General features: G+C 51.4%; 1 protein-coding gene across 3 annotated transcripts in view; it reads left to right on the forward strand.

Moving 5' to 3' along the window:
* SMOC1 (SPARC related modular calcium binding 1) overlaps positions 1-15,104 on the forward strand; it is a 154,967-nt gene extending 139,863 nt beyond the window's left edge. For 2 of the 3 annotated variants that reach the window (XM_057543731.1, XM_057543733.1), the window contains exons 11-12: positions 7,371-7,615; positions 13,210-15,104. In XM_057543731.1, coding sequence (XP_057399714.1) covers positions 7,371-7,615; positions 13,210-13,226 — 262 coding nt within the window. In that variant the 3' untranslated portion in view covers positions 13,227-15,104. The remainder of the gene's footprint in view (positions 1-7,370; positions 7,616-13,209) is intronic. The other variant, XM_057543732.1, reaches the window with a different exon arrangement.
* The last annotated feature ends 11,200 nt before the right edge of the window (positions 15,105-26,304 follow it).

Raw genomic sequence — 26,304 nt, forward strand, 5'->3', positions numbered from 1 at the left:
CAGAAATGGGTATGAGCTATTTATGGTTTTTAGAAGAGAGGGAAAAAAGAAACGAGAAGGGGGCATGGCCTTAACAATTCCAGGTCTGGGTGCTTTCCACCCACAAATCCCCAGGGCTGCTGGCTCTGACCCACTGCTCGGGGAGCCTGCCTGGTGCTTATACTTGGGTTCTAAGGAGACAAGACTTCACCCTCCATCCCATTTGCTTCTGCGGGAGCCCAGCCCTTGAGCCCGGCCTGGCCTCGGATCCAGGCAGCCTTCAGTGCCAGGGAAAGGACCAAACCCAGCTAGGTCCTGGGCCAGCGGGGCCAAAATCACAGGTGGGCCCGCTGCCAGGGCAAGTTCGGATGGACGCTTGACCCTCCGGTTGCAGGCTGAAGAAATTTTTACAGAAATAAAAACTAAGAAGTTCATAAATGCTTTTAATCCCAGTGTGTCCTTAGGGAAGGGATTTTTTTGTTGCTGTGGTTTCCAAAAAACCTCTTTTAGGTATCATATAATGTTGGGAGAAATTAAAAAAAAAATTCTTTCCTAAACATGTTTTTCATTTCAAGCTCATATGAACTTGACCGTGTTTAGTTTTGATGAGAATGAAAGGTTTGAACTGCATTTGGTAATTGTGTTACCTGGAGGCTAGACTTGTAATCAAAAGACAGACAAGATGAATCAAGAAATAGTTTAGAAATCAAGGAAGTGGGAGTGGGCCTGCGGAGAGAAGGAGAAGGAATCAGTTATACAGGGAGGTGGCTGGCCAGGGTTACCGGTTTTACTGAGTTTAAATCCCTCTCAGGTCTCCCTATTATATTTAGAAAAAGCAAGCCCGAACTCTGACCACGAACTGGCCCTGCAGGATGGTCTTGCTGGCGCTCACCCCTCCTGTCATTATGTCCCAGCCACTGGTCCTTCGCAGGTCCTCAAACAGGCCAAGCTCTTGCCTGCCCCAGGGCCTCCATGCCAGCTGCTCCTTCAGCCTGGAACGTGAATCCCCCATCCTCCCGTGACCGGCCCCGCTGTTCCATTTACATATCATCTTCTCAGTGACCATCCAGACTAAAGGAACAGCCCTGTCACCCTCTGTCACAACACCGCTTTTTAATTCTCAGCCTAGTGCTTACCCCTATCTGATACTTTGCTGGTTTGTTTATTTATATCTGTCTCCCCCTACCCAATGAAAATTGAACTTTGATGAGGGAAGGAGCGTTTTCTGCCTTCTTCCCTGCTGTATTCCTAGAACTCAGGATAGTGCCTGGCACACAGTAGATGCTCAGTAAATATTTGTTAAATGAATAAATAGCCAGAAGGATGGGTGGATAGATGGATGGATCCCTGTTGGATACAGAGAGGGATGTCTCAATAAGGCCTCTTTTTCTTGGCACACGTCAGAGGGTCCAGCACCTACTTTAAGGCTAATTATGAGGCCAGATCTAGCCCTGAAGTTCACTGTAATGCTTCTTTGTCACCAGGGCCTTACAGCGCCCTGGCTGGGACCAAGGGGCTTGGGCACCATGTGGACAGCCCCTGGTCAGGCACCCTTCTACAATGGAAGAGGCAAGGCAGAGGGCAGCACATCTGGAGCAGGGCCGGCGAAGAGAATTACGGAATCCAGGGTCCCTGGGTTTGGGCCTTGGCTCTGAATTCAGGTAGAATTGAGGTTGCAAGCACAAGGTCAAAGAAGCCACAGCTGATCCCTCCTGCGTCCTCTCAGGGTCTGGCAATTAAAGCTGGACACCAGCTGGGGCCAGGGGGAAGCAGTCCCATTTGGGGACAGTGGGAAGAAGGGACAGGGAAGATGTTTGGGCTGAGCAGAAAAGACGGTGTCTTCCCCCCAAACCACCACCTGTCAGGCTTGGAGATTTTAGCTTTGCACAAACTCTTACATCTTCCCCCTGGCATAAGCTCTGTGCTGGGTTCGGGGGACATGCAGGGATGAAGGCATGGTTCCCGGGCTGGAGGAGCTCCTGGGAGAAGAACTATGTAATCGCGTGAGTGCACTGTAAAGCCAGCGTGACAACAGAGGCAGATGAAGTCCTGCAGGGGCTCAGGGGAGGGAGGGCGTGTGAGAGAAGGCTTTCCACAGGAGGTGACATTTAAGCCACATCTTCACTTAACGAGTGAGAAAATGCCCCGACCTAGATGGACCAGGAATAAGGGTATCCCAGCAGAGGGACCCTAGGGGTAGCAAGGTATGAACGAGGTAGGGTCTGTGGAAGGAATTGTGAGGAGTAAGGTTTAAGCTTGGGAGGCAGGCTGTGGACAGGCGGGAGGTGAGGCTGTAGAGCTGGGCAGAGCCCAGATCACGCTGGGTCTTGTGATTCGTGCCAGAGAGGGCCACAGGGAGCCATGTGACTAGATGGGCATTCCTATGGAAGCCACATGGGGAGAGGGGAGCTAAATGGGGCAGGAAGGTTACAGCCGACACCAGAGGGAAAGGTGATGAGAATGTGGACTAAAGCTGTGGTGGACGGGATGATTTACTGAAGCTTTAGTAATGAAATCAATAGGATTTGAAGACTTGTTAGATGTAGGGAGTGGAAGAGGGAGATAGCTACTTCCTTTTCTGGTCTTCTAGCCTGATTTAGGGGGAAAGCAGTGCTGCCCAAATCTAAAAATAGGCAAAGTAGAATGGGGTATCCATGGAAACATCTGTGGCTAGTGGCTGGGAGGGGGTGGCTTGCAGGTATCATTAGATGAGAGCTGTTCTCAGTGAAGGGTTGCTGGATCATTGGTCCTTCCCGCTCCAGAAGGCAGAGTTCCGCCCCTGTCCCCCCACCCCACTGGCTAAATCCGCCTTCCCATCAGCATTTATCAGTCCCAAAGGGAGAGTTCTGAGACCCTAGCTGGCAGAGCCTTCTAGAGCAGAGGAACCCCCTCCTTTCTCCACTCCACCCTAGAAAAAGTCAGCGTTGAGAGGAGCTGGGCTGGGCTGCGTGAGCCTCGCTGCCCCCCCCTCCATGGTCCTGCAAGAAGAGACCGTTGGTCTTGAGGCTTCCTCCTTCCTGCCCATTGCGGTGACTTGTTAATGTTCTTGGAAGGAGGAGGCTGGAATGCGGCTGACTTGGCACTTCCCAACCCTACCCACCCGCCCAGCTGGCGGGGCCTGGACCCAGCTCCAGATGGGGCTCAGTTGGCCTGCTTGGCTTGGCCCGTGCCTCCAGGCCATCCCACCTCACCTTGTTTAAAACTGCTTGGGACAGCAGAATTGGGCCCAAGATCTTGGCCAGCGCCAGTTTCCTTGTGGTAAAAGGGGCTGACTCACCAGCTGTGCATTGCAGCCAAGGCCCGGCGGGCTGAGGCTGCAGAAGCGACACTGAGAGGGCTGCAGGGGAGGGGTGGCACCTGCCGCCTCTTAATTTGGGAGAAGACTCGGTGGGGCCCGGCCAGTCCAGGGGGGGACCCGGCTCTAGTGGCTTTTCTCATCCCTGGAGACGGGAGACAACAGGACGGCCACAAAAACAGCCCAGGGGCGGGGCTGACGCCAACATTGTACTGTGTCTCTCCACACCATATCCGAGGAAACTTGGATCCTCTACACACCCAATAAGCCCTTTTAATGGAAGTGGAATTGTACCTGTAGGGAGGCCCATAGCGAGGACCTGGGCATCACTGTTAAGTGATCCTAAAGAACCATCACACTCTCTAACGTAGGGTCCCCAGCCCTTGCCTGATGAGCAGCTTTGGATTCCAGCGGTTCTGATCCCAATTCTGCGCGCATGTGTGAGAGAGGTCGGGAGTCTGATGCCAGTGTAACCCTAGAACTGGGAGTGCAAGTTGCCAGTGTTTTTAAAGGATACTGCTAGAAAGCTGTAAGAGCTGGAGGGATCAGTGAGCTGTGGCTTTGAGGTCAAGGGTAAATTGTGAGGAGTCCAGCTGTGATGGAAAGGACTCCAGCACAGACTGCTTGAGAGGTTCCTGGAGACTCTGGGGAGGCCCTCTTGCCCCACCCCATCCAGGACTCCCCTGGGAAAATCTGAGCTTCTCCTTAGTTAACAGAGGCTTCTCGTGTCTTCTTTCACACATGCCCACCGCTGGTTTGGCTAAATCAGGACTCCTGATAGATGTCAGTCTTAACTAGTTCTTGCATGAAGCACGGTAGTTTTGGGACTTGAGGCTGTTGTGAAGCCAGAAACCTCATTTTCAACGTTTTGAGCCAGATGCCTTCAGTAGTTTTCTTTTTTCTAGTATGCTTTGTTGGAAGCATGAAAACTACCCCCAACCCCTCCCAGTTACTGTCTTTTGTCTCACTCGATCTTCTTCCAGAAGGTTCAGACTTATTCTTCTGGAGTCATGGCTGGAGTCTCCTTCCCTCTAGACGAGGGTTCTTAACTTGAGTCCGTGACCTTGGATGAGGTTTAGGGAGTCCATTAAACCCCTAAAAATCTGCAGAGTTCTGGGTGCATGTGCATTTTAGAGAGAGGGACTATGGCTTTGTTTACATTTTCTGAGGGTCCATGATCCCACCCCCCCCACCCTGCACCTCCGCTAAGAAATTCTTGCCTTAAATGTACTTGGCGCTTGGCCTAGACAAAGCCTTGGCTTCCAAAGTAGGACCCTAGCGCTGCCTAGCTACACATGTAGAGCCTGGCTCTGATGTTTGGGGAGGGGGCAGCATGGGATTCTGGAAGTCAAAGGATTTCAGAAGCAGAGTGCCTGACACCAGCTGGGGACGGGGGCGGGGAGAGGCAGGCCCCTCAGGCCCCCAGGGCAGGCTGCCGGTTGGGGAAGTGCTATAGGGAGCCAGAGGCACTGCTTGGAGGGCCCTCGGAAGACGTCTCCTGGGAAGTGTCCTCGGCTGGGGGGTATGGGGGACATACGGGGGGTAGCAGGCAGAAGGCATGGCCGCCCTGGGCTGGGGAGCTCCTGCTGGGGGTGACGAGGGCAGGAACACGGTTCTCCAGACAAGGAGGCAGGGAAGGGAGGGAAAAAGGGGCAGCAGCCAAATGACAGTCACTCTCTGGCATGAGAGGAAACTCTTAGAGGTAGTAGCGCGGGAGAAGAGCTGCTTCTTGCTGCAGCCTAGCCCAAAGGAAGGTGCGGGGAGCTCCAGCAACAGAGTCGCTGAGAACTGGGCAGGCAGGCGGGAGCCCAGGAACACGTGTTGAAGGCAGCGAGCCTCTCCTGGCAGGGCGTCTGGGCGGGATGACTTCATCCTTTCCCGTCTCAGCAAGTGAGGCTTTATTATTCCAGCCTCTAGGTAGACATTACGCTATGCTGAGCCTAAAGGTTAAAGGAAGAGCTGCCTTCGCCCGGGGTTCTCGTGGCCCCCTCACGGGAGGGGCCAAGGGGGAAAGCCCACCCCTGGCCGCCTTAGAAAGCCTGGGTGGGAATAGCTGGAGCGTCTCCCCTGGGTCCCTCCCGGCTCTCCTCCCCCACCTGGGTCCTCCCTCGCTTTTAGGGGAAGGCGAGGGCAGGCAGGGTGCCCTGCGAGGGAGCTGGCCACCCTCCCTCCTGCTCCATGAGCATCCTGATAGAGAATTTTCTGGGGCCCGCCTGGTGTACCCTGCAGGCTCGAGAGTGAATGTTGCAGTGAAAATAGAGGAAGCTTAAAACCACCAAAGTACCACGTACTGGCAGAGACAACAGTCTGAGCCATGCCTGTTTGAAAGCCCTTCCGAGCCTGGTTTCTATGACAGACCTAGCAGATTCCCCAAGGGCCAGAAACAGACGGTCCCTCACACCTTCCCCAGGTGCTCCCTGCGCCAGACCTGTCAAGATGAGGTCCTGCTGGCAGATCCACTAATTGTGTTCTCTTGGAATTGGTCCAGGGTGCCCAGGGGGACCTGCCCAAGACTGCAATCCACTTAATTAGGGATGGGCATTCAACAGGGATGCCTGGCTTTTTTTTGGTAATGAAACATCTTTTTCCCTAAATGGTGAGGTCACTTGGGGGTTGGGGTAGGGGTGGGAGTTTGCTGGCTCATTCATAGCGGATGTGTCAGGTATGGTCCCCTCCCTCCTGGAAAACTCGGCGAACCCCAGAGAAGAACCTCAAGGCGCTGGGAAGTGCCTTGAATATTCTTCTTGCCAGGTACGGCTTCAGAGTGTGCTGGCAGGCCCTGAATCCCTGGTGTAGGATCCCTGTGTGACAGCGAGCCCCTCTGCCCGTGCTTCTCACCCATGGTCGTCACGTAGTCTGTCCCAGTGCCCTGCAGACTAAGTATTTGAATGTATGGACCTCCTAACCTCAGCCTTAGTCCCCCAACCAAGGGAAAGTTACCCAGGGCTTTAAACAAAAGGACCTGGACCACATTCACTCCATGCCACGCCCTGGTGGCAGGAACCATGGGACTCGTGTGACTCTGTTCTCCTGGCCAGAGACCCCAGTCACCCCCTCTAGACCAGACTCATCATTGGCTTCAAAAGTTTCAGCTAGCACCCTGAATCCTTTTTGGGAAAAGATGAGGCATGAGGAGATGAAATTGATGGGTGGGCCTTGTGTACATTACATGTGTAGGTATTGCTCTTGTCACGTTACGGTCACCACGCATACGTGGGCGGCGTTAGATGCGGTCACCGCTGTGCATCTTGACACCGGGAAGCTTTCCTGGTTACTCTAGCCCATTGCTTCTTAGCAGAATCCCCTGGGGGTTCTAGTTAACATGTGGCTTCCTGGGTCCACCCTGGACCTCCTGTCTTAAAACCTCTGTGTGGACAGACTCACGCTTAGTAGGTCTGGACTTGCCAGCTGTAGAACCTCTGTTTGTGTCCAGCTCAATTGCCTTCTTTCCTCAGTTCTTACCGCACTTGACACCTGACAGGGACGGCCCCCGGGAACTTCACACTTCATTCACACTGAATTGTTGCTGCTCGGTTTCACTTTTTTGGCTCTGTTTCTCGCCAAGACAGCAGTTTGAAGCCAGGGGCTCTGCCTCCTGCTTTGGAAGCCCTCCCAGGACCTGCACTGGCGCTGGGTGGGTGGTGCAGGCTCTGAGCACCCTTTCCCATAGTCATGTTCATTTGGATGCCAAGTTCATGTGTAACGGGCAGCCTGTGTGGCAGCGACACTAGGCCAGGAGAAGGACAGTTTGGATCCCTGTGGTTTTCTCAGGTGAATTGTATACAGTCAATATATGTTGAGCGTCCGTCTTGTACGAGAACGTTGCTGGCTATGGCGGAGGGGGTGGCGGGCTCACATACTTGGGGACCCCCGAAGAACGAACTGTCCAGTCTTGCGGCTCAAGTTGGAAAGGATGGCTTGATTCGGCTGCAGGCTCATTGGGCCTGGGTGGGCTTGGGCCCGGATAAGCCGTTTCTGCCTGGCTGCCGGCAGCCCTGGCGTCTGAGCACGTGGGAGGGAACTGAGGCTGGGCTGGTGGCGCCTGCAGGATCCTGAGCGGTGTGCTTGGGGATGGGGGTGTCTGCCCGTGGCCCAGGTTCTCAGAGCCAGACCCCAGCCACACCCTGGAGGAGCGAGTGGTGCACTGGTACTTCAGCCAGCTGGACAGCAACAGCAGCGACGACATTAACAAGAGGGAAATGAAGCCCTTCAAGCGCTACGTGAAGAAGAAAGCCAAGCCCAAGAAATGCGCCCGGCGTTTCACTGACTACTGTGACCTGAACAAGGACAAGGTCATCTCACTTCCCGAGCTGAAGGGCTGCCTAGGTGTTAACAAAGAAGGTGAGTGCTCGCCTGTGCTCCTGGCCCGCTAGGACTTGCCCCTCCCGGGCCCGGGGGCCAAGGGCTCCTCTAGTAGATGAGATCCCAGCTACTTACTGGGAGTGTGTTATGCTTCATGCTAGACGCCTGATATAGTGGAGGAATGGATGGATAAGGTCCCTATCCTTCCACAGTCTATGGAGGAGACAGATACTAAAGTATTTACATACCTTGTGGTAAGTGCTATGAGGGTGTATTAAAATAGGCCAGGCTGCAGTGACAAGTAGAACCACACATGTAATGACTCAGCTCAACACAGTGGATACTAGTTCATCTTGCCCATATAATAGTTCACCACGATTCCAGGTCCTAGGTGTGTGTGTGTGTGTGTGTGTGTGTGTGTGTGTGGTGTGTGCAGGGGAAGGAATAGGAGTGGGGATTGCTTCGTGTGCAGTCACTGAGATTCAGGCTGAGAATGACTCTGCCATCTTTATTATGTGGCATGCAGGGTCACCCTGGAGGTCTTCTCCCTTCCCAGCCAGCCAGATGGCGTAAAGCCTGGAGCAGTGCCTGTGGTGGGGGGTTGACGGGCCAGTCCTGGAAGTGACACACATCACCTCTCCTATTTCACTGGCTCAGTCACTAGACCACACGCCACAGTAAGGAAGGCTGGGAGCCCAGGAAGAGGAGGAGAGCGTGAATTCTGGTGGACACCTAATGATCTCTGTCACAGTGGAGCAAGTGCAGAGTTTTGTAGGAACGTACGTAGGGCACCCCGATCGGCGCAGGGGCAGACGGGCTTGGAAAACTTTGGGAAGGAGGTGATGTCTAGACCAGGGGTCAGCCAACCGTGGCCCATGGGCCCAATCTAGTCCACGGCCTGTTTCTGTACGGCCTGTGAGCTGAGTGGTTTTTCTATTTTTAAAGGGATGTAATTTTCAAAAAAGAAGAATATACAACCGAGACTATTGTATATCGTACATGGCCCACAAAGCTAAAATACTTACCAGCTGGTCCTTTACAGATAAGTTTGCTGCCCCTGCTCTACAGCAGTCCCTGAGCAATGAGTAAGAGGTGGCCAAGCAGAAAGATGAGGGGAGGGAAGAGTGTTCTGAGCGGAGACCAGTGAAGAGTGCAGCTGCAGAGGTGAGGGAGCAGAGCTTTGGAGGAGCTGAAGGGTGTCAGTGTGACTGAGATGCATGTTTGTAGATGGATGGGGAGGGGAAGGGGTAGGAGGCAAAGTGAGAGAGTTTCAGCTCTACAAGGGCAGTGGGGAAGCTGTTGAAGGGATTCAGTCAGAGAAACAAGAGCATCAGTTTTGCTTAAAAATTATTCTGGTGCAGTGTGGGAAATGGACTGGGGATAAGCGAGGCAGAGTCCCCAGTAGGAGGCTGTGGCTGTCCAGACAGGAGGTGATGGAGGCCTGAGTTATGAAAAACCCAGTAGGGGATGCAGAGTAGTGGGTGGAGGTGACTAGGTAGACCTGCAGACCTTGGTGATTGAATGCATAGAGGGATGAAGGTTGGTTTGGGCAACTGGACAGTGGGTCCATTCACTGAGATGGGCAACATGGGAGGAAGAGCCGAGCGGGTGCAGGGGGATGGGGCAGGGGACGAGGATGGCTTGGACGTGTCAGGTTGGATGCACCCAAAGAATTAGAGGGTCTGTAGTGCCGGTGAAAGGTCTGGGCTGAAGATACCAATTCAGGTGGTGCTGACTTATTTGAAATGGAAGCTTGGGAAATGCTGAGATTGCCTTGGAGGAAACATAAGGGCTTTTCCTCGTTCTAAGCCTTGTTTGACAGTGTAAACCCAAAAGGTAGATGGGGAAGTGGCTGAGTTACCATGAGGTACCCAGTCTCGGGATCTGCCCGCTCCATCACGGGGTTCTGGCCTTGGTTCTGGGGCGTGTGGCCCTGGGTGAGTGACCTCATCCCTCTGGGCACCCCTGTCTGATGAGGATGCCGCTCCGTGTTCCCACGACTCTGAGTCCCCAGGACCCTGCCTCAGCCACAGACTAGCTCTTTCACCCAAGTACAAACTACTCAGACATCCCGGCTTTCAGTGTCTTCATCTGTAAGATGGAAATAATCACTGCATCCACCTCATAGGGCTGTTGTGCTGATTCACTGGGACAGCGAGTCAAAGCAGTTGTCATAGTGCCTGAGACATTGAAGGAACTCTGTGGAAGTTCAATACTACTATTCTTCTTCATAAGAGTATTGCCGCTGTCGGAAGCCTTATCACACTGCATTGCAGTTCACGCTCCTGATTCTCCCCTGCAGCTCCCCTGTAGCTGTGCATGTGCCTTCTCAATTGCTAACCTCAGGCAGAGTGCACGGTGCATGGTGCACGGCGCCCAGTAACGGTGCATTAGATCCTTGTCATATGATGAAGGGATAGGAGAGGGATTGTCCTGTGTGGTGACATTATGCTTTGGCATTTGGAATCTGTGCCCATTTCTCAGAGCACAGGCTGAGGGCCAGTATCGGAAAGAGACTACGCAGTGTTAGTATAGACCCCAGGCCCACCCAGGAGCACTTCTGGGCTCAGTGGGGTTGGAATCACAGAGCTCTGTAGCCCCTCTGCCCTCAGTCCCCTTCCTGTGCTGGTAGTTAGGTCCGTGCAGCACACAGCGGCCAAGGGGAGGCTGAGTGTGGTGACCTCGGGTCCACCAAGCTCAAGGAGGCCTCCCGGCTGTCCTCTGAAGCTTTGTGGGGCACCAGGTGCACAGAACCCAAAGGAAGCATCCAGCCCTGACACTTACTAGCTCTGTAATCTTTAGCAAGCTACCCAGACTCTCTGAGCCCCAATTTCCTCATCTGCAAAATGGAGATGTTAGCGTCTGCCTCACAGATTCGGTGTGAAGATTTAACATTCTGGTGCCTGTGAAGAACTTAGCTCAGTACGTGGTTAGTGGTGAATGCAAAGAAGAAATTAGGAGTAGTAGAGGAACGCACCCCCAGGCTGCCGGCAGCTTCACAGGGTCCCTCTCCTCTGCGGAGCAGCAGAAAAGCCACTTGGGTAGATGGTATGTAGGGAATGGAGCAGGTGTTGGTCATCTGGTGTCGTGCAGTGCCCTCTGGTGGGCTGAAAGGGGCTTGCACACCAAGCTGGGGACAGAAGTCGGGTGTGGGTGGGAAGGACACAGAGTTTGGGGGTGAATGTAGCTTTGGGTGTGAGGGACTGAAGTTTTGGGAAATGCCCCATGAACACAGGCATTTTTACCAACCAGACTCCTCACTGGGGAGCTGAATTCTCTGCACAGCGTTCTGAGGGCTGGTCTTTCCTAACTGGTCCTTCCCAGTATATAAAGCACCATCATTAGGATTACTGTCACCACCCTGTGAAGCAGGCAGGCTGGAGCCGAGTTCTTCCATTGAAAAAAATTGCCAGCTCTCCCGATGAATTGCCCAAGGATGGCACCTGCTCCGGGCTCGGGCCTTTTCTCTCCCCTGACTTCCTTGGTAGTTAAGGGCATGATTCTGGAAGCAGACAGTCAGGTCTGAGTTTGCTTCACCGCGTAAAAGCTACACCATCTCCAAGCCTCAGTTTCATCCTCGTAAAATGGGGATAATTTGATTGTTTTATTAGAACCATATGCAGTTGTTCTGAGGATGAAGTGATATTTTGGTAAAGGGATTAGTGCGGTAAGCCTTCAGGTTGAGAGCTGGTTACCGCTGGCTGTACGTGTTCTCTCCTGAGTCTCATCCTGGTGGGCAGGACAATTTGAGGTCCTCTGTACGTGTAGATCTTTCCTCTCACCCCTGAGAGAAGCAGCTGCTGGCTGGAGCAGATGAAAGATGGGATTCAGGGCCTGGCAACCTGGCTCACCTCCCACTCGCCTGCCTTGGGCTTGTCCCTCTATCTTTCCAAGTTTGTTTTCTCCTCCGTGACATTGGATATACCAGTATCTACCCCTCACCCCAGCCCACCCTGTGTTCTGTCTTTTTTCTCGGGTCTTAAGGAATGTTAGTGTGACTTGGGGGTGGTTGAGCTGAGGGTGGGCGTGGATTCCCACAGCACTTTACACTCCTCCAAGCCCTTTCTCCGTGAATTCAGTTGATCCTCAAGGCAACCCTGTGAGAGGCACAGCAGAAGCAGCGCAGCTGTGGTCCTAATTCCTGCTCCGTAGACTGACCCAGAGGGCTTAAGGGCTGTGCACAAAATCACACAGCCTCCAGGGCCCACGTGGAGCTGGCCCAGCTCTTGGTGTGCCTGCCTCGCAGCTCCCTGCTCCTCCCTTAGGAGACCTGGGCCCTGCAGAGCCTCCAAAACCGCTCAGCACCCTGTGGGGTGGAGTGGGTGTTCGCGGAACAAGCCTTGGACCTCCGTTAAGATCCTCAACTGCTCTGAGCATTGGTTTCCGGATTTGTTAAGTGAAGGGGCTGGACCAGATGATGGCTAAGATTCCTTCCACCTGACCTTCTGCAGCTGGGAGAGCCAGGACCCAAGGAGGTTATGCAAATATCCATCAGCACTAAACCCCTCTCAGCTAACGAGGGGGCCCTGGCCTTAGGGAAGAGGGACTGTGTTTAAAGGTGTTGGCTAACAAGGGTTTTACCCGGGCAGAACAGGAAGCCTGGCCACACAATCTCTGGCTCTTCCCCAAGTGCCCCCTTCATTCTGGGGGTTAGAGGGGCCAGGGGCCCAGGTATAGAAGAAGCCCTAGCAGTTCTCTGGGTCAAGGCCACTCGAGCATCCTGAGTTCCTGTTTTTTTTTTTTTTTTTTTTTTTAATTTTTTTTTTATTTTTTTTGGCTGTGTTGGGTCTTCGGTTCGTGCGAGGGCTTTCTCCAGTTGCGGCAAGCGGGGGCCACTCTTCATCGCGGTGCGGGGACCGCTCTTCATCGCGGTGCGCGGGCCTTTCTCTATCGCGGCCCCTCCCGTCGCGGGGCACAGGCTCCAGACACGCAGGCTCAGCAATTGTGGCTCACGGGCCCAGCTGCTCCGTGGCATGTGGGATCTTCCCAGACCAGGGCTCGAACCCGTGTCCCCTGCATTAGCAGGCAGATTCTCAACCACTGCGCCACCAGGGAAGCCCCTGAGTTCCTGTTTTGGCAGGTGGTAGTCTTGGCATCTTCCCCCAGGGAAAATGAGCAGGCAAAAACCCATTCAGTAAGTTGCCTTCTTTCTGGGGTCCTTTCTATGGGCCCCCTGATGCAGCTTCGGTAGTGCAGCGGGAGTGTTGGGATTGGCCAAGTTACTTGGACTCCCATGTTCAATGTGTTTGCTGAGGACACAAGAGAAAGATTAGTTAGTGCTACAAGGATCCTACCATTCCCACCTATAAACAAGCACCTACCACTTCCGCCCCAGCCCCAGGTTGAAAGGCTGGCATCGGGGAGTAGGATGGTTTGTACAGAGTGCACGCCCCCCAACTGTGTTTACTGGGCAAAACCCAGTTCTCTGGAATGGCAGCCTCATTTTGTTGCCATTGTGATGCCTCATGGGCTGGTAAAACATGGGCTTATCTGCAAGTCCAGGTTACCTGTGTCCCACCCAGCCCCGTATTTAACAGCAGGCGGAAAAGCCTGCTCCGGTGAGGAAATCGACATGTGTAGCTGGATTGCTCGTAAACCCAGCTCTAACTTCTCACTTATACCTCCCTTCTCAGTAGGACGCCTCATCTAAGGAGCAGAAAACCAAAGGGCAGGTGGAGAGACCAGGGAGGCAGGATGGATCACCAGACACCTGACCTTGGACGCTGCCCACAGCCCAGCCACATCCCATGTAACATGAGTAGTGCCACCGTGTTTGCACTTTTAATAACTCTTACTTGTGTGTTTTCTTTTTGGTTTCATGTTTAAACACCAATATCTAATACCACGGTGGGAAAAGGAAAGGGAAGAAAGACTGTTCATCCTCTTTTATTGTTAAGGTTTTGGATCTGCTACTGACAACTTTTAGGGTTCTGAGGGGGTAAGGGTCTTGTTGGGACTGAGAAGAAAGAGATTTATATACTGTATATAAATATATATGTAAATTGTATAGTTCTTTTGTACAGCCATTGGCACTGCTGTCTGTTTATTCCCCTCCCTTTTCCCGCTCTGGGTTGTGAGGGCTCTGGACACACGGCCCAGCTTTCTGGAACCCAGGACTCCATCCCCAGCCCGCTTGGCTTCTGTTTGGAGACCGACCCCTGCGATTATAGTGCAGACTGCATTAGTTCTTTTCTAGTGGGAGGAGGGCACCGCCTCTTGCCGTGGCTGTCAGAGCTGGCAAGTCACTTGGCAGTTGACCTTCTCAAGGGAGGCTGGGTGTGGGACAATGGGAGGGGCCCCTGGAGGGAGGGCTCCCGTGCCCATGTGTTCCTGCCATCCGGACCCCCAGGTGGCCCTGACCCCGTGGGTGCACAGTGTCCTGGTGGCCCACTGAACAAACTGTCCTCCAAGGATTTGTGTTAGGGTCAGTTGAAACATTTCCACCCATGTTTAGCATCTACTCCATGTAAAGCATGAGAAGGGAGGCAAAGAAGGAAAAGACACACAGAGGGGCCTTTTATTTAGTAGCTATTTAGTATCTGAGCAGCGGAGGGAAGAGGACAGAAGGCCTGCCCTGGTGAGTGTAGTACCCACAGGAGGCTTCTCACCTCCTGCAAACCCATGAATGAGGTTTCCCGAGACAGCTCCCAGGGCCAAGGTCAGATTAGGCTTTTACTTCCACTCTCCTCTATCTCCCTTTGCCATCCTCTGGTCATCATAAGCCTGAGGGAAAGGTTGTGTTGGTCACCTTGTTGGAAACTCAGCCTTTTTTTTAAAACTCAGTGCTGAGATTCTTCCTGTTCCCTTAAATGCTCTTAAAGGCTTCCAGGCTTGAGGCCAATTCCAGAGCAAAGCTCATCTTGGGCCTCGCACTTCTGCCTCACCTAGAAGTGCAGAGATAATAACCCAGCTATGGGGAAATCCAGGCCTAGCTTTCCACAGACGTTTTACTGTGATTCCAATGTGGAATCCAATGTGCTGGGCAGCCTTCGGGTCAGATGCCAGCTTCTTCTGCCCGAGTGACCATGCCTATGTGACAGTCATCAAAGAGCAACAAGTGGCACTTAGCACCCCTTCCATGAGCGGGCGTGGCAGCAGTGAGGGAGGGTGGGTAGTAGCCCAGGACTGGTGCCCCTATGGATTGGTTTTGGAAATCTGGCCACATCTTGTGCATCTCGTACCCCATCCCAGTATCCCATCCTCTGACTGGAGAAGGTTCTTGCTGTCTGGGTGAAAGTCCCAGAGCCTGTGTTAGGGTGACTGGAGGCCCCATCCCAACATGGTAAGGTGGTAGCCCATTAGTTTGGACCAGAAAGCTCAGCGTGCTGGAACTGGATGGACTTTCCAGGAGACCCCAGTCCCCTACTCTGGCCAGGAGGAAGCACCTCCTTGTAGAAAGTCAGACTCTCCCCTGGGCCTCTTCTCTCTCACACATGTGTGGAGGCTGTGTTGTGTGGTTTTCCTTTGTGAGGAGGGAGGGAGACTATTTGTAGCTTGTTTTATAAAAAATAAAAATGAGTCAACCTTGGCGGCTGTTGCCTCTTCCTTTGGGTGGCTTCCTCTGATGGAAAGGTTTCATTTCCTTAAAAGGTGAGTTGTTTTCTGTGGCCCGGGTGCCCTCCACTCTGATCGTGGGAAGTCTGAGGTGCTAGCTGGGAAAGGAATCCAGAAGGGGCCATGAGGTGGTGCCAAGCTTTGCGGTTAGGACATCGATCCCCTGGGCCCTCACCTACAGCGTCTGTGCCCTCTTTGTAATTCTCCCTCTTGCCTGCACCCATACAGCTGCCCTCACAAGGAAGGTAGGGGATGTTGGTGGTGGTGCTTTTGGGGCAGGGCTGGGGGTAGCCCGTTCTGTGGCTTCAGGCTGGTGGGAGTGGGCGTTGTGGCCATCATCCTTATCACAAGACCCCAGGCTGGAAAGCAGCCGTAGACAGGGAGCAGGCCCCCAATGAGGTTCACACCGTCCGTGCCCCGCTTTTGTGGGACACATGTTCAGGTCACATATTCAGGTCAAGGCTGCTGGCCTGCTTGGCAATGCTAGAGGCCTTCAGCGTGGACATTGCAGCAGAGATGAGGCTCTAGATTGTGTCTGGTGCTACGGGGCGTCTTTCCCCTTTGTATCCACCCCCCGCCCACACGCAGCTGTCTCCAGATGTGGCTTCCTCACCAGTCTCTTTTTGTCACCTCTGTTCCCTTGTCCTTTGCAGGTGAACAGAAGATAATGCCCTTGAGAAATTCTCCCCTAGCCTTTCCTTCAGCTTTTTCCCGGGAAAGGATCTCAGCCTTTGAATGGGGTCATATAGGTCCCCCTCCTCTAATGCTGACACTGAGCTGCTCTGTCCACAGGCCCTGAAATACTTAATACTTACCCCAGCCCAGTGCTACTGGCGTCATTAATCCCATTTCACAGGTGTGGACGCAGACTTGGGAGCTCAGTGACTTGCTGGGTTACACCCAGCTGGGAAAGGCAGAGCTGGGTATCACCCTCAGATCTTCCTCTCCAGGCCTGGAGCTCTGCCCCCTGCCCAGCTGCCTTCCTGGAGGGGCCAGAACAACAGCTTTCTCCCTCCTTAACCCCGGGTGGCTGCATTCAGCTGTGAGTACACCTTTTTCTCTGCATAGTTTAGAGTCTTATTAAAAACCACTAATTTGTAGAGGTCTATCATGGGCTTCAGGGATTTGGGGAAGAGGAATAAGGGAGGTATTTGCCCATGCAGGACCTCATTGGGAGACTTGGGGTTGACCTAGCCTCCAGCAGAGAGATCCAGGCTGATGTGGGAAGGGGGCAGGGCCAGCCTGCAGCCCCGCTCAGCCTTCCTCTGCTTTTCTCCAAAGACAGGAGGGCCATTCCCAGTAGAGGTCAAGGAGAAGTGAACGGTAGATCCATCCTGTTTCTTCCTTCACCAAAAGTCTCCTGAGCCATGTTTGGCCTCTGTGGGGAGGGGAAGACTGGGGACATTGTCAAGAGATGACTTGGGACTTCCCTGGTGGACCAGTGGTTAAGACTCTGCACTTCCAATGCAGGAGGTGCAGGTTTGACCCCTGGTCAGGGAACTAAGATCCCAAATGCCGCACAGCATGACCAGAAAGAAAGAAAAAAAAAAAAAGAGAGATGACTGCTGCTGGGGCCAGACATCTTGCCAGGGCCCCTCAGATGCCATCAGAGGAGGGGCTTCCAGGCTGGTACTCATCCCTGGTTCCCCAGGGGATCTGGGTGGGATGGGAAGCTGGCAGCACCAGAGCCCTTGTAGAAAAAGGGCTCCCAGAGAGAGAGCCAGCCTGCTCATCTGGTCATTTACTCCCAAGTTCCTGAATGACCCACAGGGCCACAGGTGTGCCCACCAAGGAGGTTGAAGAGCTTCCTGGCAACCTGATCTTCTGGTCTGTGGCATTTGTCTTTTTTTTTTATTTTTTTATTGTACAAGGGGTGACAGGTGAAACTTGACCTTTTTCATGCAGTACCACCAAATTAAGCCCTCATTCCTATGGCCTGGATCACTACTCTCCTTTGTCTGACTTTCCTGAATTAATACAGGGAAGGGTCATGACCTTGGTTATATGCCTGCCAATGAATGCCTGTGCTAGGTGTGTGACACAGGTATCTCTTGTCATTTCTTATCAAATCTGGCTCATCCCTTATACTCTTCTATGTCACCCCAGCCAACACCCCAGCCAATAGCCTCATCCCTCCCACTGTCTGCATTGCTTCCCTTCTTCCCTCAGCTGCTCTGTGAAGGTCCTTTTGCCTGGGGTCTTCGTGGCAAAGCTTTGACTGTACTACAGCTAATGGTGCACCATCCTGTATGTGACACACCCAACCAGGGCAACCTTGATCATCCACACGCTTGGTGGTGGAGGGGCATTGAATACCTGGATGTGGTGTCTTCACTGGATGATGGGCACATTGGTGAATTACTCATAAGAATCAGGAGAGACCAGGATAAGATGCAGTAACATACATCCCCCCCACCCTTAAATCACAAAGCTAGTCTTCTCCCTCCTGGAACATATCCATCATACGTCAGCAGGGGGCGCTGCTCTTCATCAGGGACCCAGGTTGAGGGAGGCTCCATTCTCCATGATCTTGGAGGCAAAAAAAAAAGGGGGGGGGGAGGGGGCAGGGGGAACATGCTAAATTGTACCCTGGTTCTTAAAGCTTCCATCTGGAAGTGACTTGTCACTTTGTTCACATCTCAGATGACTACTATCTCAAATCCCATGGTCCCATCTAGCTCAAAGGCAGTTGGTAAGTGCCCAGAAGTAGAATTAGAAATATTTGGTGAACAGCTCTGGTGACTATCACAATGTAGATTATCTTTGTGTTTTCCATATTGATGAAAAAATCTGCAATTTTTATGTTGTCCAAGAATAAAAAGACTTGCTTTTCACAGTTTACATGGTGCATTTTACATCTATTATTTCTGACAGATCTATCACATTTACGGTAATTACCGTTCTCCCCGTCGTTGGTAAAGCAGAGGGTGAATGCACCTTCCCTCCTGTGAGCTCCCCCCACCCCACCTGGGAGCTAAGTCTCAGGTAACAGAGGCCCTGGAGTAGTTAGCCATGCCCCCAGTGCTTGAGAACTTGGTGGGGCGTCAGGTAACTCTGGGTGAAAGCAAGTGGGGAATGGCAGCACCCTGGGGTACAGATGTGAAACTTTCCCTCCGCAATCATCGCTTTCAGCTGTGCCCCTCTGCATCCTCCTTCCTCCGTGTAGTGGATCCCTCAGGACAACTTGGGCAGTTCCCGTAACTTCCTGGTTACTTCAGGTATTTGCAAGCTCGGTTCCAGCCAATGACAAAGCTTCAATCTCCAGCTTGATTTAGATCCTCCTCCCCTCCTTGCCCTGGCACAATCGTTAACTGGCCGCCGACGGCTTGGAGGAGAGCAGGGGGGCTTCGGTCAGGCTCTGAGACAGTTCGTCCTCCACTTTATCCTGATGCAGCTCTCCTGAGATGATGGGGTAGGGAAGAGGGAAAGGAACACTGTGGAGACCTCCTAACAGACAACAGTTGTAGCCCTCTCCATTCATTGTAGCAGCTTCTCAGATTAGCGCTGCTTGCCCTCTCTGTAGCAGATGCTCAAATACTGGTCCTCATATGGAGCCCACGCTGGGTCTGGGTGGGGCCCCCCACTGCACAGGGCCTTTATGTGGGAAGTCCAGCTCTGGCTTGACCTTTTCCACACTTCCCTACAGCAATATACCCCATGTCCACTTTGCTCCGAGGACCCTGCCTTGGGTTTTGTACCTGAATTATGGCTCGCACCTGGCTCCCTTCTGGGGTGTCCATTCACCCGTGGGAAACTTACACATCCTTCCTGTACCAATTGATGCGGTGCAGGTCGATCCTCAATGCCTCCTCTCTCGGCTCTGCATCTCTCCCACTTCTCCCCTCCCTGCTTCACTAGGTAGAGGGGACTGATCAGCAAGTCGGCTGCATCACAGATGTCCGGTGGGAAAGGAGATGTCAGGCCGGCAGCCAGCTTAAATCCCCACGAACAATTCTCTCAGAGCCTCCCTACTTTTTCAGCTTCAAGGAGGGGAGGAAGCAACCCAGAGTTTCTTGTCTATCTCCTTCCGCTCTCTCCCCCCAACCTTCTTTTATAGAATGGGATGGGGAAGGGTGGTTAGTTACAAAGCTATTTCAAGTATCATGCTCTCTTTGGGGAGGGTATCAGGCCCTAACTGTTGTTCTTTATGACATGGGATACTTAGCATCTCTTTTTTCTTCATTTTGGGCCCTTATCACCAATTCTGGAAAAGTAGAAAATGTTCCCCCCTCCAAGTCCTATTATGGTGGGTTTAGTGATAGAGTCAAGGGAAGATGATCCCAGAGAGAATCTCCCAGTAGCTCCAACTCCAGGCCCAGGGACTTTCAGGCTCCCATCATCTCAGAGCCCTAATGGGCCTGCTGTCCTAGACAACTTTGCCCTCGGGACATCGACCCCAGGACCAGGTAAGACTCCAGGTGACCCACTCACCTCCAGTCCTCCCACAGACCTCTGTGCTGTGTAAATACATCTCCTATATTCCCATGAGTGGCCCATTTCTGTTATTCTTTAACCCCCCTGTGATACTGGCCCAGAGGAAGGAGTTGGAGCTTTTTAAGGGGAGTACTTTTAGAGATGCGCTATGTAGCTGCAAACAGAAAGCCCAGGGTTTTCAGTCCCCCATCCTCTCCACCGGCCAGTGTTTAGCAACTCTCTTCTCTAGGAATCCCTCCTCCCCGCTAAAGACGCAAACTCTGCTTTCTGAAGGGTCACCCTTGAGACCCAGGTCGAGCCATGTGGGGCAGAGCTGACTCCAGAGTATTTAATTTGACCCCGTTGAACCTAGGTCCCTTTAAAATCCTTGACCGGGTGTGGAATGGCCTGGTGGAGATCAGGACCCAGCAGAGCTCAGAGACCAGAGGAGGTCTACTGGCTTGAGGCAGGAGGTTTGGGAAAGCTTTGCAGCATTCTCCTTGGGGAGGGTAGTGGGGAGTCAGCGGGAGATGGTGGGGAGGACCCCTGGGCAGCAGCAGGAGCCCAGCTGAGGGGAGATGTCAGGGTCTGTGTAGACCCTAGTGCACCTGGGGTTGTTAATTTCCCAGGGTCCTGGACTTAAGAGTCAGAAGGTCAGCTTTTCATCCTGGTTCAGCCATTGGACTATCTTTGGCTTCAGGTAACTCCCTTCACTTTTCACAGACAGGTTCTTTCTGCCTGGGCTCTTTGCTCTTCTGTGCACAGGTAAACAGGTCTTGCACTGCAGGAGGTTTGTGCGTTTCAGGGGATGAGGAGGCACACCAAACGGGAAGACATGCTGAGGGTCCACAGCGTGAAGCGGGGCCGGTGCAGAATGGGGAGATGAAACAAATGCGCCTTTAGGAAGTGGGACAGGAGTTAGAAAGCCTCCTTGGAGGGGATCCACATTATGGGGCTGTGATTGGCAGTAAAGGAAGAAAAATAATGAGAAGATGTGTATGCTTTAGAGAGGAAGTAAAATGCAGACAGAGCAAGAGGTAAAGCGATGTGCAGGGGGAGGGAGAAGAGAGGCAAGAAGGAAATCAGGAGCGGCTGAGGGAGCCATGAGGAAGGGTCAAGGCTGATAAAGAGCCAAGATAGTCTGAGTTCAGGGGAAAAAACTATGGTGGGAGAGGGGACGTGTGAGAGGAATGAAAGGCCTGGGGGAGGGGTGGAGGAAGAGGGGTTGGGAGGAATGAGGCACCTCAAACTGGAAAAGCAAACTAGAAATTGGCTGAGGTGTCTCTGCTGGGCTGCTGGGGTTTGAGGTTTTCACACTGATGACTAAGGAGGGCTGCAGGGCAGTGTGTGGCTATTTTAAGTAATTTCAGAATAGACTCTCAGGAGAATGGCAACTGCTCTGGAAATCTGCTAGGGAGATTGTTCCAGACTCAGCCCAGGTCTCTGCTGAATCCAGGCTCCTGGACACTTCCACTCGGGTGTCCCACAAGCCCTGAAAGCTCAATATAACTAAAACTGGACACGCCATCTCCACCCACCTCTCCTCAGTGCTGGGCACACCAGCCAGCCACTCCCGCAGGCCTGGGACCCCAGAGCCCTGCTTGCTTCCTCCCTACAATGTCTTTCCCTCCTTGCCCATCCAGTCTGTTGTCGTGTCCTGTGAATTCCCCCTCTTAATTCTCTCTCCCCTGGGACCTCCTCTCCAACCTTCCCCGCCCCCCCACTGCCACAATTCCATCTGCTTCCTACAGTGGTCGATAGTTGTAAATGGTCTCTGGTCTCCCCTCCATCCACTCCCCACCTCAACCATCCTCCATGACACAGACAGCTCAGACTGAGCTAATGAAAAGGCAAATCAGATCATGTTACCCTCCTGCTCAAAAAGTCCCTCAGTGGGGGGACACTGAATTGTGTCCCACCCACAAATTCAGATGTTGAAGCCCTAACTTCCAATGTGACTATATTTGGAGATGGGCCCTTTAAGGAGGTAATCAAGGTTAGATGAGGTCATAAGGGTGAGGCCCTGATCCAATAGGACTGGTGTCCTCATAAGAAGAGGAAGAGATACCGGAGATCTCTCTCTGTGCCCAGCGAAAAGGCCATTTGAAGACACAGTGAGAAGGTGACCATCTGCAAGTCAGGAAGAGACGCCTCCCCAGAAACCAACCCTGTCAGCACCTTGATCATGGACTTCTAGCTTCCAGAACTGTGAGAAAATAAATTTCTGTTGTTTAAGCCGCCCAGTCTGTGTTATTTTGTTATGGCAGCCTGAGCAGACTAATACAATAGATTTGGAGATGAATATAGTTGCCTTAGTTTAGCCCACAAAGCTAAACTTCTTGATCTGGTTGTGATCTTCAACCACTCCTCCCATACACATTCTCCTGAAAATTGTGCACATCTCATTGTTGTGATGCTGGCACGCTACACTGGTGTACGTCCAGTTAAGCCCTGCTGCCTTCACATTCAGTCCACTCTTCAATCATGCACGTTACACTGCTCCGTGCCCCACGCTGTTCAGTGCCTTCACTTCTCATGCTTCCTCCTGGGGCAACAATATCAATAATAACATAAATAATGAGAAATCTACTAGGCAGTGAGATGCATAAATTATATCAGTTATATATTTTAATCCCCCAAACTCTAGAGGAGGTAAAATTACCTTAATTATGTAATGGACTGAAAAACACGAGACTTCAGCACCTTAGGTGACATAACCAGGGTCACTCTGCCAGTGATATGACAACAGAGCTTGAACCCAGGTCTCCACAAATAAGCCACTCTCTTCTCTCCATCACTTCTCCATACAGCGTTGCCAAACTGCCTGGGATGTGTGTCCTCACCTGTCTTCCTTGTATAGCTAATTATGTCTTGTCCTTCTAAACTTGGCTCACCCAGTCTGACTCTTGGTGCTTCCTCCTGAATTCTCCTAAACCACCCTGATCGTACCCTAGCTATGGCCCTGAGCTTTCAGGAGGAATACAGTGAAAATTGCAGTCACTATTTTAGCATCTTTTCTTAATTTGTCACTGGGGAGTGGTCAATGAAAATCCTTGAGTTGGTGAAAAGATTTTCTTTGTTTGATATTTTAAAACTACGATGAGGTATTACCTCACACTGATCAGAATGGCCATCATCAAAAAGTCTACGAATAATAAATGCTGGAGAGGGTGTGGAGAAAAGGGAACCCTCCTACCCTGTTAGTGGGAATTAAATTGGTGCGGCCACTATGGAGAACAGTATGGCGATTCCTTAAAAAACTGAAAATAGAGTTATCGTATGATCCAGCAATCCCACTCCTGGGCATATGTCTGCACAAAACTATAATTTGAAAAGACACATGCACCCCTATGTTCATAGCAACACTATTTACAATAGCCACGACATGGAAGCAACCTAAGTATCCATTGACAGATGAATGGATAGAGATGATGCAGTATGTATACACAATGGAATATTAGCCATAAAAAAAAGAATGAAATAATGCCATTTGCAGCAACGTGGATGGACCTAGAGATTATCCTACTAAGTGCAGTAAGTCAGACAAAGACGAATATCATACGCTATCACTTATATGTGGAATCTTAAAAAATGATACAAATGAACTTATTTACTAAACAGAAATAGACTCACAGACATAGAAAGCAAACTTAAGGGATTTGGCCATAGTGTTTCTGCTAACATCTTTCATGGACTCAGAGTGCCTTATCTATTGCCATGATATCTTTTTAACACAGCCTTTAATCAGAGGCACTAGTCTTAGCACATTTCTTATCACTCAAAAGTGGCTGTCTTGACATAATATTGGAATGACCTGTTGCAGGTTCAATTACAGCACCAGCTAGGAGATAATATCTTGTGAGGTTGGGATGCTATCCCAGTGAATGCAGTGTATGCTTTAAATTGGGGGCCAGTATACAGTGCTGACTTCTTTTAGACAGGATGCCTACGTCTGAGGATCAAGGAGTGGAGGTGTGGTGACCCCTCTCATCATTATGCCCAATAATCCTCTTGAAGAATTTTACTTTTTGCCCCTACAACCTTGGGCTCAGTAGGTCTGGAGGTCCTGATGCCTAATGGAGAAATGCCTCTACCAGGGAACACAGTTGTGGTTCTGATGATTTAGAAGCTGAAGCTACTCTCTAGCCATTTCGGACTATTTATGTCAAGAAACTAAGAGGCGGAAGAGATCACTGAGCTGGGTGGGGTGATTATCCCAGTTACTTAGGGGGAACTGGGCTGCTACACAGTGAGAGTAAGAAGGACTATGTTTGGAACCTTGGGATTCATTGGGGGTGCCTTTTCATACTCCATTTCCTGAGAGTACGGATCAATGAAAAACTGGAGCAATGCACCAAGAATTCAAATTCTGTGGGATGAAGGTTTGAGTATTCACACCAGGTAAAGAACTTCATCCAGCTGAAGTGCTAGCTGAGAGTAATGGGACATGGAATGTTTGGGAAAAGATGACAGCATGACATAGTAGAAGGTGTGTGTGCAGGGACTACCATTTACTAGTAGTAGCAATTCTGTACTAAGTCTTACTCTGTAAGACAGTTGTAATATTTTTTGGTGACCAACCATCCCTATTTCCCAGGACTGAGGGGTTTCCTAAAATATGTGAATTTCAGTGCTAAACCCAGGAAAGTCCTGGAGAAACCAAGACAAGTCATCCTATTTATGCTCCTAACTTTCTTCTTCAATACTATGAAAGTAAACAATGCTTGTCTTACACACCCAACAGGTGCATATGCAGATAATAAGCAGTGACTTTGAAATCTGGTAGACCTATGTAGTTAAGTCCAGCTCTGCCACTCACTTGCAGGATGACCTGGGCCAGACTACGTGGCTTCTCCCAAGGCTTCACCTCCTTCTGCAAGCCCGCAGGTATTTCTGTCCACCATGACCCACTTTACTATTAGCATGAAAGACTCTACATGGGCTGTTGTCCCTTTCTTTATCACTCTTTCTTTGATGCCAAACATATCTGCCCCACTTCTCCAATGTGCCAAGGGGCTTGCCTGACATGGGGGTCCTGGTGCCCCTTGGGCATCCCTCTAAATCTTAACCTCTGTGCCCCATGCAGGCTGAGGAGCTAGAGACCTGCTCCTGCTACAGAAGCAAGACCATGGAGAGCTTTCCTCCACTTCCATGGAGCCTGCCTGGACCAACATATAGAGGAACAGTATGTTGGATGAAGTGGTCTGAGGCCATCCATCTACCACCCCCCCAACCCCGAACACTGACAGTCCCCTGGAACATGTCAGACCCCGATGGCACAAGCTGTAAGGGATTTTACCACAAACCATTAATGTGAGGTGAAAGGAATATTTCCAGGGTACATGCTAGGTATAGGGCACTATGGTAATTGCCTTGAAAAATCGTTCATTTAACCTTTGCAACAACTGTATGTCTGGATTGGAGAAACTGAGGCTAAGGGAGGTTAAAGTCACTTGTTTAAAAATCCCACGAAAGGTAAAAATGGTATAACTGGGATTCAAACCTCACAGAATACTGGAAGTTAGCACCAACACGTGGAAGGCCAAAATGCAAAACCCAGACCTTGACCCCATAGCAGGTGTCACATGCATAAATGGCTCCAGGGACCAGGAGGTCCTGTGAATGAAAGTGGCAGGCTGGGTAGGGACTCTGGTGAATCGAGAACATAGAGCCTGTCTACATGGGGTGACCGCTGAGCAGCTCCATTGGAGTGTTGCCATGAGGGAATGCCCACGCGGTGTGGCCAGAGAAGCCCAAATCCAGATTTTTACACAAAACGTTTGTTTTAAAACACTGACGAGCCTGCTGCCTCGTGTAGAAGAAAGCCACCTGCTGACTGGGACCATTCTCACTGGATTATTACGTGAGTGAGAAATGCACCTTCATTTTGCTCAGCCCCGACTTACTGGGGTTTCTTTATTATAGCAGCTAACATTACTCTAAGTAATAAATGAGTCAAGGGGATGGGAATGCTGCGGCTTCACCAGGAAAAAATGCTGAAAATGACATGTGCACAACGGCTGGCCGTGTCTTTTTCACACTAATAGACAGGCCGTGGAGCCAAGGGATTGCGAATGGACATCTGCTATGCTCCGCCAGATGAGATTGATGGGCAGTTTGATAACACACACACACACACACACACACACACACACTGCTCTTGTATATATATTCTAGAATCTCAGTGTTAAAGGTAGAAGTAATGGGCTTCAGAGGCCATCTATTAAAACCTTACTTGTAGTTCAGGAAACTGAGAGGAGGCAGACTGGCTCAAGTCCACAGAACTAGTCAGTGGTGGCATCTCGACTAGTACCAGGTCCTCAGATTCCTCTTCCTCATTCTCTGTGGTTTATCCCAGCTTGACAAAGCCTAACATCTGGATAACCCAGAAAGGACTCACAAAAGGGGAGAGATGGGGAGGAACTGATTTCATGATTCTGCATCTACCATTTCGTCGGCTGAAGGGCATTTTTCATTATCAACTTTGTGGCTGGCAAAAAATTGAAAGAGTCTTCCAGCCAAGTCCTTCTCCCGGACTGCTTTTTTGGTGTTGTTTTGTGTCCTTTTGAATGCTATCCTCTAGCCATGACAACTCTTGTTAACCCATGACCCCACCAGCCCCTGATTCACCCCTGTGCCTTCGAGCATGCTGTTTCTTCTCGAATGTTCTTCACCACCAAGCCCCCTCACCAAGTTAAATCACTACTTATTCTTCCTTCAAGATCCTACCTAACTGTTCCATTCTCTGTGAAGCCTTCTTC

Source organism: Balaenoptera acutorostrata, chromosome 3 (genome assembly GCF_949987535.1).
Source record: "Balaenoptera acutorostrata chromosome 3, mBalAcu1.1, whole genome shotgun sequence".
Lineage (NCBI taxonomy): Eukaryota > Metazoa > Chordata > Mammalia > Artiodactyla > Balaenopteridae > Balaenoptera > Balaenoptera acutorostrata.